Source organism: Leptodactylus fuscus, chromosome 5 (assembly GCF_031893055.1).
Source record: "Leptodactylus fuscus isolate aLepFus1 chromosome 5, aLepFus1.hap2, whole genome shotgun sequence".
Classification (NCBI taxonomy): domain Eukaryota; kingdom Metazoa; phylum Chordata; class Amphibia; order Anura; family Leptodactylidae; genus Leptodactylus; species Leptodactylus fuscus.
In genome coordinates this window covers 207,947,782-207,960,990 of record NC_134269.1, presented here as the reverse complement: position 1 = coordinate 207,960,990, position 13,209 = coordinate 207,947,782, and the positions used below count along the sequence as shown (strand labels likewise).

The window sequence follows — 13,209 nt, the reverse complement described above, 5'->3', positions numbered from 1 at the left end:
CCCAGGATAGACTTATTCTACTTGCCTAAGACCAAAAAAAGCAGATGGTTTTGCCCCGAATCCAGTGCGAGCAGAGCACTCCGAGCCGCACCAGCTATAATCGCCTTTCTATGTATTTGACCCCGTTCACGGATAAATTTCACAATACCTAGCGGATGAAGGAGACGAGAACACATTCCTCTTATTACTTGGAAGAAGGCTTTTTTTCCTTACTGTGCAATCCTTGTTAATCTTCTGGCACATTGTTTGACTAGAGGGGTGATATCCAGGGCTTACACTAGGCAAACATGTCTTGAGCAGGCTGTCTCACTGCCATGGTTACCAAGGAGGGATCTGCGGCCCTACTCGGGGCAGGGGAGAAATGTAACATACATGTGTTAGTATTGACGCCTACATGGCAATGTACGCAACCTCCGCCTCTTTTACTGACTTGGATTCTCTCTCTTTTTGTTGGAATTGTCCATGGATGGGACTCCGTGAGACCCCATTAGGGGAAATAGGACATTTGTAGAAGGTTAATGGGTTAAACGGTCCGCCATTATATCACTTCTACGATTCCCCCCACCCCCGGCTTGTTACACTTGTTCTCCAAGGCAAGTATAGTCTATTATATTGTTCCCCCTACACAAGGGAAAGCCTAACACAATGGGATAATATGGGCCTGCACCTGTTTACGGAATAAAGGGCCTTGTTTTAGCCAATTATCCCTCAAGAGTTTCGCCGATGACAAACAGAAGGATGTCTACAATAACTGTTCCGGGGTTTCTATACCATGACCTACTCAACTAGGCCTGTGTATTGCACCTATTGTGTACGGGTTTGTATAGGGATCAGGTATAATCCTTTTTGTCCAGGTACTATGCACGTCAGTCGTCTGCTCTTTCAAGCTTTAGGGGGGTTGTCTGCTTTTTACAACGAGTTTTTACAAGGTTTCCCCAAAACAAACTGATCACAGGTTGTTCCACCTTTGTGACTGCTAGAAAACAGCTGCTGGGGAACCTGCCTGTAACTGTGTGGATTCCTAACACTGCCCCCACAGGGGATGTCAGGTATTACATTGAGTCTGTAATGCTTGGAGGTGGTGGGCATCCATTGGCCCGATTTGCCAGTACCAACCTGGTCAAGAGACGGGAGTCCTTGTGTCGTAGTGATCTATGATGTTTGGAGTTTCTGCCTCATTATATCCAGACCAGAAAATCCATCTGATCCACCAAAATTTTTCGGTCCCTAAAATTTCCCCCCGATACAGTAAATACTCCCCATTAACCTTTTATATGACTTGGCTATGACACCTTTTTAGGGTTACTACATGACGGCAACCAGAAAAAAATCTAAATTGAGGCAAATAATATTTTTTTTAAAAAAATTTAAATCTATAAAATTTTTAGGCCCGTGATGTAATTCCAGATTTACATATGTGGACTTTGGAACTTTTTTAGTTGAAGTGTTGACCTAGACCTGGAATGAGAACAGATAACCGTCTAGAAGTCATTAACATGGTGGGAATTTTGGAAGTCGCTGGTGATACTTGGAATCTGTGCCAGCTGGATTTAATAAAAAACTAAAAAAATAAAATACTTTTAAAGCTAGGTGCTATCTAAGATTTGCAGGCCAAGAATAAGAAATAAAAAAAAATCTATATATAGAGGACCTTTCACCCCTTCCACCTCTTTCCATCCATTAGTAGGCACCGCTCCATTGATTCCAGAACAGTTGGAATTTTTTCTCTATCCCCCACCATTCCTGAGCAATTATTTCTGTTGGTTTCAGCGCAATTCTGCTCTCTACGGTCAGGTAGGCGGTCCCTGTCTGCTCTAATCTAGGACCACCCACCTGACACAAGAGAGCCTAAGTAACTGATAGCTCAGGAGTGGTGGGGGCTAGAGAAAAAATTCCAACTGCAGCGGAAACATTACAGCGGCGACTATTGAAGGATGCAAAGAGTTAGTTAAGGTGATGAAAGTTCGTCTTTAATAAAAATGTATAATAATATAGAAATAGAAAATTCCATAAAAAAATAATGCAATATTGATAAAAATTTCTTACAAATTAAAAATATGAATAAAAATAAATCCAGACATTAATTAAAACTATAAATAAATAACAAAAATCCAGTTGTTTTTTTTACCACGGCATGTGAATTGGGTACAAAGTATACAATTCCCATGCACTAGATGTGGAATGATAGTGGATTAGATGAGAATTTCAGCTCAAAAAATCCTTCTGACCCTGGTCTATGACCTCTGACCTAGCGGACTGGTACCCTGCTGGTTCATTGATGAAGGGCAAGAACCTCAAAACAACTACGTATGGGTGTCTTTTCCTTATGGAAGAGATTTTTCTGGTTTCTTTGATATCCAAGCAGTGTTGGACTGGCCCATCCGACCAGTGGGCCCAGCCCCAGACTCGTATATAATAATGGTCCAGCAAAAGACACCCGAATTTGAGGGCTGCTACAGTCGTAGGGCCGGGCCCACAGAATCATTTTACCTTAGTCCGACACTGATCCCAAGTCATATTGTAGTGACTTGACTACTACCTTCCAAAAGGTGGCACTAGAGGCCCAGTTTAATTTTTTTCATTAAAGGGCTTGTCTAGGATTTAGGGGCTACTCCGCCATTTCCGGTGCTCCATTGTCCTGTTTATGACCATTCCAGAAGTAAAAAAATATGCAAATCTATTCTTCAGGATGTAATTAGGAGAACAGTGCCTCTGTATGCCGCCCTCTAGAGGGCAGCCTCCTTAACATCATGCATGACTCAGTTAATAAGCCTACTGACATGATGCGGATTTAATTGCCAAATTAGTATTTCTATTCCAAAAGGAACAGATTCCCAGCTATGGACAGCGCTGTTTCGGTCTTTTGGACCTCGTCAGCATAGCGCAGGGATACTGATTTGAGTGAGAGACTATAGACCAGGGTCAGGGGATAATCGTACACAGTGAGGCTCACGTGACCAATCAGTGACTGATAAGGAACCGGTGAGGTGACTGATGTCATCGGTCCCTTTCCAGAGATTGGTCTCAATGATCATGTGAGCCTCTCCTAGGAGGGAAACTGGGCAGGGCAGGGGATCGGTAGGACATTTTGTTTGTTTTACGCCCTACCCAACTGCCCAAGTTCGTCCTGAAATCTGGACAACCCCCTAAAGATCTAATTTGCATACTGATTATCAATTCCTGATCGTGCGACCAGTCCCCAAGACCCTTATAACACATTTTCAATAAAATATAGGGGCGGGTGAGTATACAGACGCGTCCATGCTATATCCCTCATGATCTGCCATCTGTAAAGCGTTTTCACATCGCGCCTGTAAAAGACGTTTACCGCTCATCTGCAACACCGTTCACCTTCCTATCACACCAATGAGAGCGTCAGGGCTTCCAAAGCCGGATTAAGGCTGCCGGGTCATTTACACTGTATTTTCCTGAGCCCCTTAAAATTTTATCAGTCGGCGTCTGGTCGTCCCGCGTATCTGACCGGAATGTGATTGTCTGGGTGTCGTACGCCAGAGCCAAGCCACTGATATTAATATCTGATATTGTATGGAGATCTCTGGCACAGAACAGACTCTGGAACTCTTAATCCAGGGCATTAAAAGCTGTGAAGAAGGTTGGACGATATCAAAGGCAATAAAGCAATATTCCATGCGAGGTCCGTCTCGGTCCAAGACACCTTGGCTGCTTCCAGGCTGAAGGAGCCTTGATTTTATAAAAAGAACTGATAGGACTTTTAAAGGGGTTTTCTGGTTTTTGATTTAAAAGGTCTGCATTTTTCTAGAAACAGCGCCACCCCTGTCCATAGACTGACTCTGGTATTACAGCTCTGCCTTATCCAAACGAAGCCTGCACTACCAGGCACAGCCCATGCACAAAAATGGCAGTATTTTTAGTAAATAGCAGACCTTGCTAATCCTGGGCAACCTGGCATTCAGCGGGAAATATTTTTTAACAAAGAGGTTAAAGGGTTTTTTGGGGGGCTTAAAATATTGATGACCCCTGCCGATCAGATAGTCACAACCTATAATTAGGATACTAAGAATAGGTTATGAATATCTGATCGGCAAGGGTCCAACAACCAGCACCCTCGCTGATCAGCCGTTCTCAGCAGCTGATCAACATAGGCACAGATTGGAGCACAAATCAGACAGCGCCATTCTCTCAGTAGTGGCCAAACCAAGTTACTGCAGATCAGCTCCTATTCATTTGAATGGGGTGTAAGATGCAGTGTCTCAGTTCTACCACTGCACAGAGAACGGTGTCAGACCCCACTAATCTATCAGCTCTGCAGATAGATAGGTTAGTGTCACCAGACCCAGCATATCACCCCAGTCCTGCAGATAGATAGGTTACTGTCACCAGAACCAGCATATCACCCCAGTCCTGCAGATAGATAGGTTACTGTCACCAGAACCAGCATATCACCCCAGTCCTGCAGATAGATAGGTTACTGTCACCAGAACCAGCATATCACCCAGTCCTGCAGATAGATAGGTTAGTGTCACCAGAACCAGCGTATCACCCCAGCCCTGCAGATATATAGGTTAGTGTCACCAGAACCAGCGTATCACCCCAGTCCTGCAGATAGATAGGTTACATCACCAGAACCTGCATATCACCCCAGTCCTGCAGATAGATAGGTTACATCACCAGAACCAGTATATCACCCCAGCCCTGCAGATAGATAGGTTAGTGTCACCAGAACCAGCATATCACCCTAGCCCTGCAGATAGATAGGTTAGTGTCACCAGAACCAGCATATCACCCTAGCCCTGCAGATAGATAGGTTACATCACCAGAACCAGCATATCACCCCAGCCCTGCAGATAGATAGGTTAGTGTCACCAGAACCAGCATATCACCCTAGCCCTGCAGATAGATAGGTTACATCACCAGAACCAGCATATCACCCTAGCCCTGCAGATAGATAGGTTACATCACCAGAACCAGCATATCACCCCAGTCCTGCAGATAGATAGGTTACTATCACAAGAACCAGCATATCACCCCAGTCCTGCAGATAGATAGGTTACTGTCACCAGAACCAGCATATCACCCCAGTCCTGCAGATAGATGACTCTGTTTTTGTCAATATGCAGTGGAGCAATGGCAAAGCCCTATTTTCTCAAAGAGCTCATTTGTGTATTGACATAAATGACTAGATCTGGAGAACGGAGACGGCAATTCACAAGGCAACTAACCCATGTTGTTACATTCACCTGAATCATTCTTCCTGTGACGCTGGGGTGATATGTTTGGTTCCAGTGATGGGCTCCCTTTCCCGTCCTCTGGCATCGGCGGTATTATATATTATATACCACTAGAAAGCTGACTGTGTACTGGATTCAATGCCCTTTCCCAGTATGTGTACGGCTGGAGGAGATATCAGCGCCGTTAGTTTTGTCACTGAGCTTTCTACCATCATGTCAGAGAACATGAATGGTTTGTATTTACCAAATGATATATTCTGACGTGCTCTATTACCGTAGCTGTACACTGGTCACATAGTCTTGGTTTTATGGGCCGGCCTGTTAGCCCTAACGGCCACTAACTAACCTATAGGTGCTCTGCGAGAAACAAAACTCCCCTCTTCTAATGGTGGCTCTGGTCTAACTGAGGGAAACCGGAAACTCCTTCTGGCTAAAGAATTGGGGCTCCTAGCTTCCACGAAACTTCTACCCCCTCCTCCTTAGTTGATATGTTCCCTTTTCAGGACTTGTAGATATATGAAAAATGGCGGCTCTATTTTAGATACATCAACACTCTTGACCATGGGCTGTGTCTGATATTACAGCTCTGTTGATGCAATACCAGACACGGCCTGTGCACAAGAGTGGCGCTGTTCCTGGATGAAAACAGCCACATTTTTCTAATTTCAAACAACCCCTTGTCTTGGACTCCCCTATGGGGTGTGCTGGGACTTGCAGTGCTGCAGTAACACTGAGGCCGGCTTGTTCTTGTAATATATAGATCTGCACATAGCCGAGCTCCGAGCCCTTATCTGTAGTGTGCACTCACCGCGCTCGAGATCACTCAGCTGGCTTTAATTTTGGATATTACAAATCAGTTGGCAGAGCAGAAATATGCTGTTTTCATTGTAAATAGTAGACCGCGCTCGAAAATCTCTCTCCGGGAATTGGAGCAAAAGAAAACAATAGGACTGAGATTCGCTTTTGTCGAGGTGCTGCTTTTCCTTCCATGGATTTAGAAGGAAATTCACCGACTTCAAAGACAGCGAAGAGTAGAGAGGAGGGGAAGAAATGGGTATGGATGGATAAAATGGTAACTATGTGCTGTAACCCATAGCAAATGATCAGATACAGGACTTTGAGGGTGTATATCGGCACCATGAAAGTAGATGATCACCACCGTACAATGGTACCATCATACCACTCCAGAACATGTCCTCTACCAACCCAATACTCTGCTTAGGCTAAGGATAGAACCTCTTAAAGGGGTCGTCCACTTATATGGCGACTCGGGGATAGCAGCGTGGAGATGGTGCGTTTAGGCATAAACCCAAGATGGCGGCCTCACTGGTCACGCTGGCTTTTGGTGCCTTACAGGCCCTAGGCTGGCACAGTAATGTGGGGGCTACACTGAGGTGGTGGTGTAGAGTCCTTGGGCACTACCTATTACTTGTATCCCATCTGGTGTATCAGGGTGTCCCTTGGTGTAAGGTATGAATGAAGAATATTCACATCTCAGTTTACGTGCCATGAAGCATCCAAGTAGAGGGCAACATGGAGGTGCAATGCATTTTTATAGCAGCAGGTTCCACACCTATGGCAGTCCACGCAACGATACCCTTGACACCTTCCTCTGTCTTCTGACCCTTTCCAACGTGGGGATTTGAGGCATCCCCTATTACCTAGTCCTCCCTTCCAACCACCATCTGGGAAATGCAGGGTACGTCTCAGTCATGGTCCCCTAAGTTTCCATTCTGGTCAGCAGGTTCACGTGGTCTTGGTTCTGTGGGCCTATGGTCCGTGGACATGGCCTATCTGCCACTAACTAACCTATAGACCTGAAGGTGCTCTACATGAAACACACATCCCCTCTTCTAATGGTAGCTCTGGTCTAACTAGAGGAGATGGCCAGTACCTTCTGGCTAAAGACTAAGCTTCTCCTTTCTTCTAGAAACCTTAGCAGTGGCCCTTCTTGGGGGACACCGCAGTTGCACATTGCCCATGGAGCTCCATTGGCTGCCCATGTGATGCCGCACCATGTTGGCTCCTCCTAAGGGCTAGACACTCTATGTAGCTAGTTTTTGCACTGGCTGTTAGATGAGTTCTTAAAGGTATCATCCAAGACTGTGAAACTAAGCACCACTTCCTCTTCTCAGGAAGTGACATCACGTCCGTTGGTCACATGGGCCATGCTGCAGCTCAGCCTTTTTCAAAGGAACGGGGCTGAACAGTAAAATGGCCATGTCACTAATGGACCTGATGTCACATCCTGAGAAGTCACACTGTGTTATATCTGAGGGGGGAGTGGCATGACTCAAGGATGGTCATGCTCCGCCCCCTCCACTTAGAATAACAAACTGTTTCAGATTCGTCTGATGTGTCCCTTTAATTACCAGAGCGGACGCCAGAAATTTTTGGAATCCAATGAAAGTCGATAAAATGTCTGACGTTCCTTTTGCCTATTTTATTCCAGATATTGATGAGTGCTTAGTAAATAATGGTGGGTGTGACCATTTTTGCCGCAACACGGTGGGAAGCTTTGAATGCAGCTGCCAGAAGGGATACAAGCTACTGACCGACGAACGCACCTGCCAAGGTAAATGGAGACCCCAAAATTTTTTGCAAACCCTTACTCTAATTTGTGTTCATTTGCATGTGCTCGTGAAGATTCCTGGCCTAGCTTAAGCAGTGTTTCACTTGTTTAGAGCAGCAGTTTGCACTCCAGAGCTGCTGTTCTTATTGTAACCATTTTGGAGCTCACATTAATTTCGGCCATTAAGGTGGCCCATACACCTTAGATGGTGGTCAATAGAGTGCTAGTTCAGTCAGACCACTCTGGTAGCGGCTTATTAGCCTTGAGAACAATTGGACATGTTGAAATTCCCACCTCCCATCAAGAGTCAAGACGCCACCATGCATATTAGATGGTTGTCTGGTCCCTCAGAAATCAGAAGCTTGACTGATGTTCATCTAATATGAATGGCCACCTGTAATCACCCTCTTGGACCTATACACCAATCAAGTATACACTCTGTGCTGTCTTTGCCTACTTGAGTTAGCGCTTTCTTTAAGACTCTGAGAGGAACGGCCATGCCCATGAGGAGCAGTACTCCAGCCAAACAAGGAACATCAGACCTTTGTTTTAGTCATTGTAGAGGTCCCAGTTTTACGACCAACCTCCATTCAGATACCTTATTGCCTATCCCGTGGATAGGTGATAGTTGTTGATCTTAGGTCAACCATTTTGGGAGCTGCTACTTATAGTCCACAGTCCAACTATGCAATATTTTTCCTCTTGATACACATCCTTGGTTTTGAGATTGGCATTGATGGATGACTCAAATAGGTCACCAAGCATAACTTTTTAAATTAAAAAATGTTCACCCTCCATAGACCTGTAGAATAGACCATAAATATCTGATAGGTGAAGGTTCAACTTCCATGGGTTGGTCTATTCTATGAATAGCTTGGGGCCTCCACTGGTCATCCATAAGTTATGTTGTGTATAGTTAGGAATGTCAGGAGGACATCATTGGACTTGGGCAAGGTGTGAAGTTCTTCTGTCTATTTTGTAACCAATGATGTTAAGAAGAGACCAAATGGGGTCATTATGGGACAGAAGACCCTACTAGTATAAAGGTCTAAATGGCGTGTCATGGGCTGTTTAGTAGGAGAAATACCATCTACTGATAATCATCTTACAAATTTTGGCATCGTAGAACGTTGGCCATGTCTTCAACTCGATTTTTCAGACCTATTTATGTTGTTCTGGAGGACTCCATTATAACAATTTCTGTGGTATGTCAAGTATGGATGAGAACTTTCTTTCATATCTGAGAACTTTGTGTTGGAATCCAGTGATCTCCTAAATATATCCAGTCATATAATTATTATATCATGTTTTTTTTTTTTCCTTTGGTCATGTCCAAATATCAAATGTTAAGCTCTAACGTGTTTAAGCTACAATTCTCACCAGTCGTGTTCCAAAAAATCGAGACCTTACTGGCATCTTGAACAGCTTTGAGTATATGAGATCCTTGATATTGTAGGTCATGTAGAAGAACAACTAATTCAATTAAGGCAACATTGGGTTGAATTTTCAAAGAACTCTCTTTTTGGACACCCTTGAAGAGCCTTCAATAATGATCTCCATATTTTTCCAGGAGAACACCGCTGCCATTTTATTTGGTGCTGTCCCAGTTTACGTCCTATAATGTACGAGCGTGAAATAAATAAAACCGCTTGTTAAGGGCGGCAGAATGTTCCATGACTCACATCGTGGTTATTAATATCTCATCTACTCCTATGACTATAATAGGAATAGCATTTTATCTGGCCCATGGCTGCTTGCCTTGGCCATAGTCAACTACCTTCCATGGTCCACTGGAGCTTAAATGGGATGGAACAACACGTTGTGTTTAGTTGTTGATGTTGCACATTTCCCTTTGTCTGAAACTTTTTGACTGATGATGAATTCACTGGTGAATGGAAGCCAGAAAAGAAAACCAAGAAGGCCGCTATCCCATCTATCTTCCATGTTTGACATTTAAGATGATAATTTATTCCTGCCTGGAGGCATTGGTTGGAGAACGTAGCCATCAGGGAGATGTTTTACAGTATTCATTTTTCATGAATGGTTCCATAGGACGACATTTTTGTAATAATTCTGGATAGTAATGTTCAATATCCATATCTGACCTTTATCAGTGATGATGTCTTCATCAAACCTATCTAGGGTAAGCAACGAATTACCCCACATAGTCTGGAGTGGTGGTTGGATCCTATAGAACGCAGGTTCTTCAACTTTTTTAGGTCAAGAATCCCACCCATTACAGAAATATATTATACTGTAGGAAGATAACACAGGATCTCACTACTAACTATGGTGAAAAAAAAAACTATATCTTCTCCTCTATCTCCATCACAGTGATCAGTAAACATGCTTACGATACATACCTTACAACAGTCTCAAATTTATTGAGATTGACCTGAAGAAGGCAGATAACACAGGATCTCACCACTAACTATGGTGAAAAACCTATATCTCCTCCTCCATCTCCACCACCGTGAACCATAGACATGCTCTCAACACTCTCCTATACTTACCTACCAACAGTCTCAAATTTATCGAGATTGACCTGAATTTTTTGTAGGTGGATAAAACAGGATCTCAGTATGGCGAACGTCCGGTTGAACGCAAATAAGTTTCCCATTTCTGATTATGAGGACCTGCGGTGGGCGTTTTTGGGAAGGGAAACATGTGATTATAATATAAAGCGGTTTTAGATTTGTCTTCGCCCAGTCTTTGAATTATCGTTTGGCCCATATGGACGCTTGGAGTGGATCCGGCGGCTAAACGTAACGACTATATTGCAAATCGGAGATCGTAAAATATGGACAGTAGATTTGCCAGAAGTTATCTAGTCAAGGCCAGGGTCTCATCGTTTTGGATCCATTTGTGGTTTAGAGGTTAGGTTAAGAAATTTGAGGTTTTGAAGAAGTTATTCTTTTATTTCTCCTCAGAGATCGGGACGTATCTGGAGGATGGATGGAGGGGACACATTAAGGTCTTGGATGTCATGGCTATTGTTTTTAAGTGAATTCGTTGGGCAGTGGGTAACCCAGTTCACTTGGCATTGGGAGAGATAGAGGTAGGACAAGGGATGAGGTAGAAGTTGAGGAGACCATGTTGGACTGAGGCTCCTTGGGCCCAACAACCCGTAGGAAATAGACCATCGTACCCTTCCAATGTGGGTGTCTTTTGCTGGACCATCTTTGTGCTAAATCCTGTGCCCACCAAGGAACCATCAGGTGGGCCAGTACGATATTGGGCGAAGAGCACAAAGAAGGATGTGGCAGTAGTCTTGGTGGGAAAGAAACAGATTATTTTTGAGGTGGCTGCGGCAAGTAAGTTTAACCCTCGCACCAACCCACTGAACCACCAATGTAGAAATAGGGAGGGGGCAATAATAAAAGTATAGTACAGATGGCAGAACTCTATGGGCTGTTCTGTGGCCCTCGGCCGTACCTTACTAATATCATTATGTCTATAGTAGACTCTAGGGGTGCAGATTGTTCTCACCATGTCGGCCCCTCTGACTCCAATGTACCCATCCCACACGTTCCCTTCTTTATCCGTCCTCGGCTGTTCTTACCCTTTCTATCTATTTTATTCTGTAATGTTCTGCTGCCGCCGACTCCTAATATCTCATAATAGGAAACCTTTTCTAATGATCTCCTACATGCTCCAATTCTATAAAGAGGAAGAGCCTTGTCATGGTCTATGAGCAGAAGTCTTATCGCTTCCAGGACAGTAAATTCTCATTTAGGTAAATGAAGCCAAGAGAAGAGAGATCCTGAGCGGCTGCCGAGAACGCAGAGTGCTATTAATAATGTAAGGCACTGACGTCATAGTGCTGTGTCTGTATATACTGTATAGTGTGTGTGTGTGGGGGGGGTGTATATATATATGTTGTGTCCCAGCTAGTGCGCCCTTTCTTCTTCAGTAGCCGCAGTGTGTATTCAGGGCCCTTAGCTGCTGCAGAACCTCATAATACACACCTCAGCTGCTGCGGAACCTCATAATACACACCTCAGCTGCTGCGGAACCTCATAATACACACCTCAGCTGCTGCGGAACATCATAATACACACCTCAGCTGCTGTAGAACCTCATAATACACACCTCAGCTGCTGCAGAACCTCATAATACACACCTCAGCTGCTGCGGAACCTCATAATACACACCTCAGCTGCTGCGGAACCTCATAACACACACCTCAGCTGCTGCGGAACCTCATAACACACACCTCAGCTGCTGCGGAACATCATAACACACACCTCAGCTGCTGCGGAACATCATAACACACACCTCAGCTGCTGCGGAACATCATAACACACACCTCAGCTGCTGCGGAACATCATAACACACACCTCAGCTGCTGCGGAACATCATAACACACACCTCAGCTGCTGCGGAACCTCATAATGCACCTCAGCTGCTGCGGAACCTCATAATGCACCTCAGCTGCTGCAGAACCTCATAATGCACCTCAGCTGCTGCAGAACCTCATAATGCACCTCAGCTGCTGCAGAACCTCATAATGCACCTCAGCTGCTGCAGAACCTCATAATGCACCTCAGCTGCTGCGGAACCTCATAATGCACACCTCAGCTGCTGCGGAACCTCATAACGCACACCTCAGCTGCTGCGGAACCTCATAACACACACCTCAGCTGCTGCGGAACATCATAACACACACCTCAGCTGCTGCGGAACATCATAACACACACCTCAGCTGCTGCGGAACATCATAACACACACCTCAGCTGCTGCGGAACATCATAACACACACCTCAGCTGCTGCGGAACATCATAACACACACCTCAGCTGCTGCGGAACCTCATAATGCACCTCAGCTGCTGCAGAACCTCATAATGCACCTCAGCTGCTGCAGAACCTCATAATGCACCTCAGCTGCTGCAGAACCTCATAATGCACCTCAGCTGCTGCAGAACCTCATAATGCACCTCAGCTGCTGCAGAACTTCATAATCCACGCCTCAGCTGCTGCAGAACCTCATAATAAACCCATGTATACCTCTCATGTGAATACCATAATACACATCCATTACAGCAGAATATGGTGGTCACCCAGAGAGGATGTCAGGCGGTTTCTAGGTGACATAAGCTCCTGCACTAAGAACAGGGGGAAGCTGCAGGAATAGGAGCCGACAAGCGATGTAATACTGAGCTGCACCATCATAGTGATAAGACTGTCCGGGAGGGGAGATGTTTCCATCTGTTTGCCAGATATTTCCTCATCAGATCATTCCGCTCTATAGGACTGAAGCTTCGGCTCATCAAAGGCCGCCGTCCTAATCGGAGATGTTAATCTTTCTGGAGAATGCGATTACATGAAGGTTGTTTGCAGTCATTTTGGTTCTTGGCCTCTTTCTGCAGGACTCGGCAGGCCTAACCCAGTCCAGAGCCTGAAGGTGTGCGGAGTCAGCCATGAGA

General features: G+C 44.9%; 1 protein-coding gene across 7 annotated transcripts in view; it reads left to right on the top strand.

Annotated features, from left to right (window-relative positions):
• Positions 1-13,209, top strand: part of SCUBE1 (signal peptide, CUB domain and EGF like domain containing 1) — a 139,325-nt gene that overhangs the window by 109,180 nt on the left and 16,936 nt on the right. For all 7 annotated transcript variants that reach the window (XM_075275128.1, XM_075275127.1, XM_075275124.1 and 4 more), the window contains one exon: positions 7,663-7,785. In XM_075275128.1, coding sequence (XP_075131229.1) covers positions 7,663-7,785 — 123 coding nt within the window. The remainder of the gene's footprint in view (positions 1-7,662; positions 7,786-13,209) is intronic.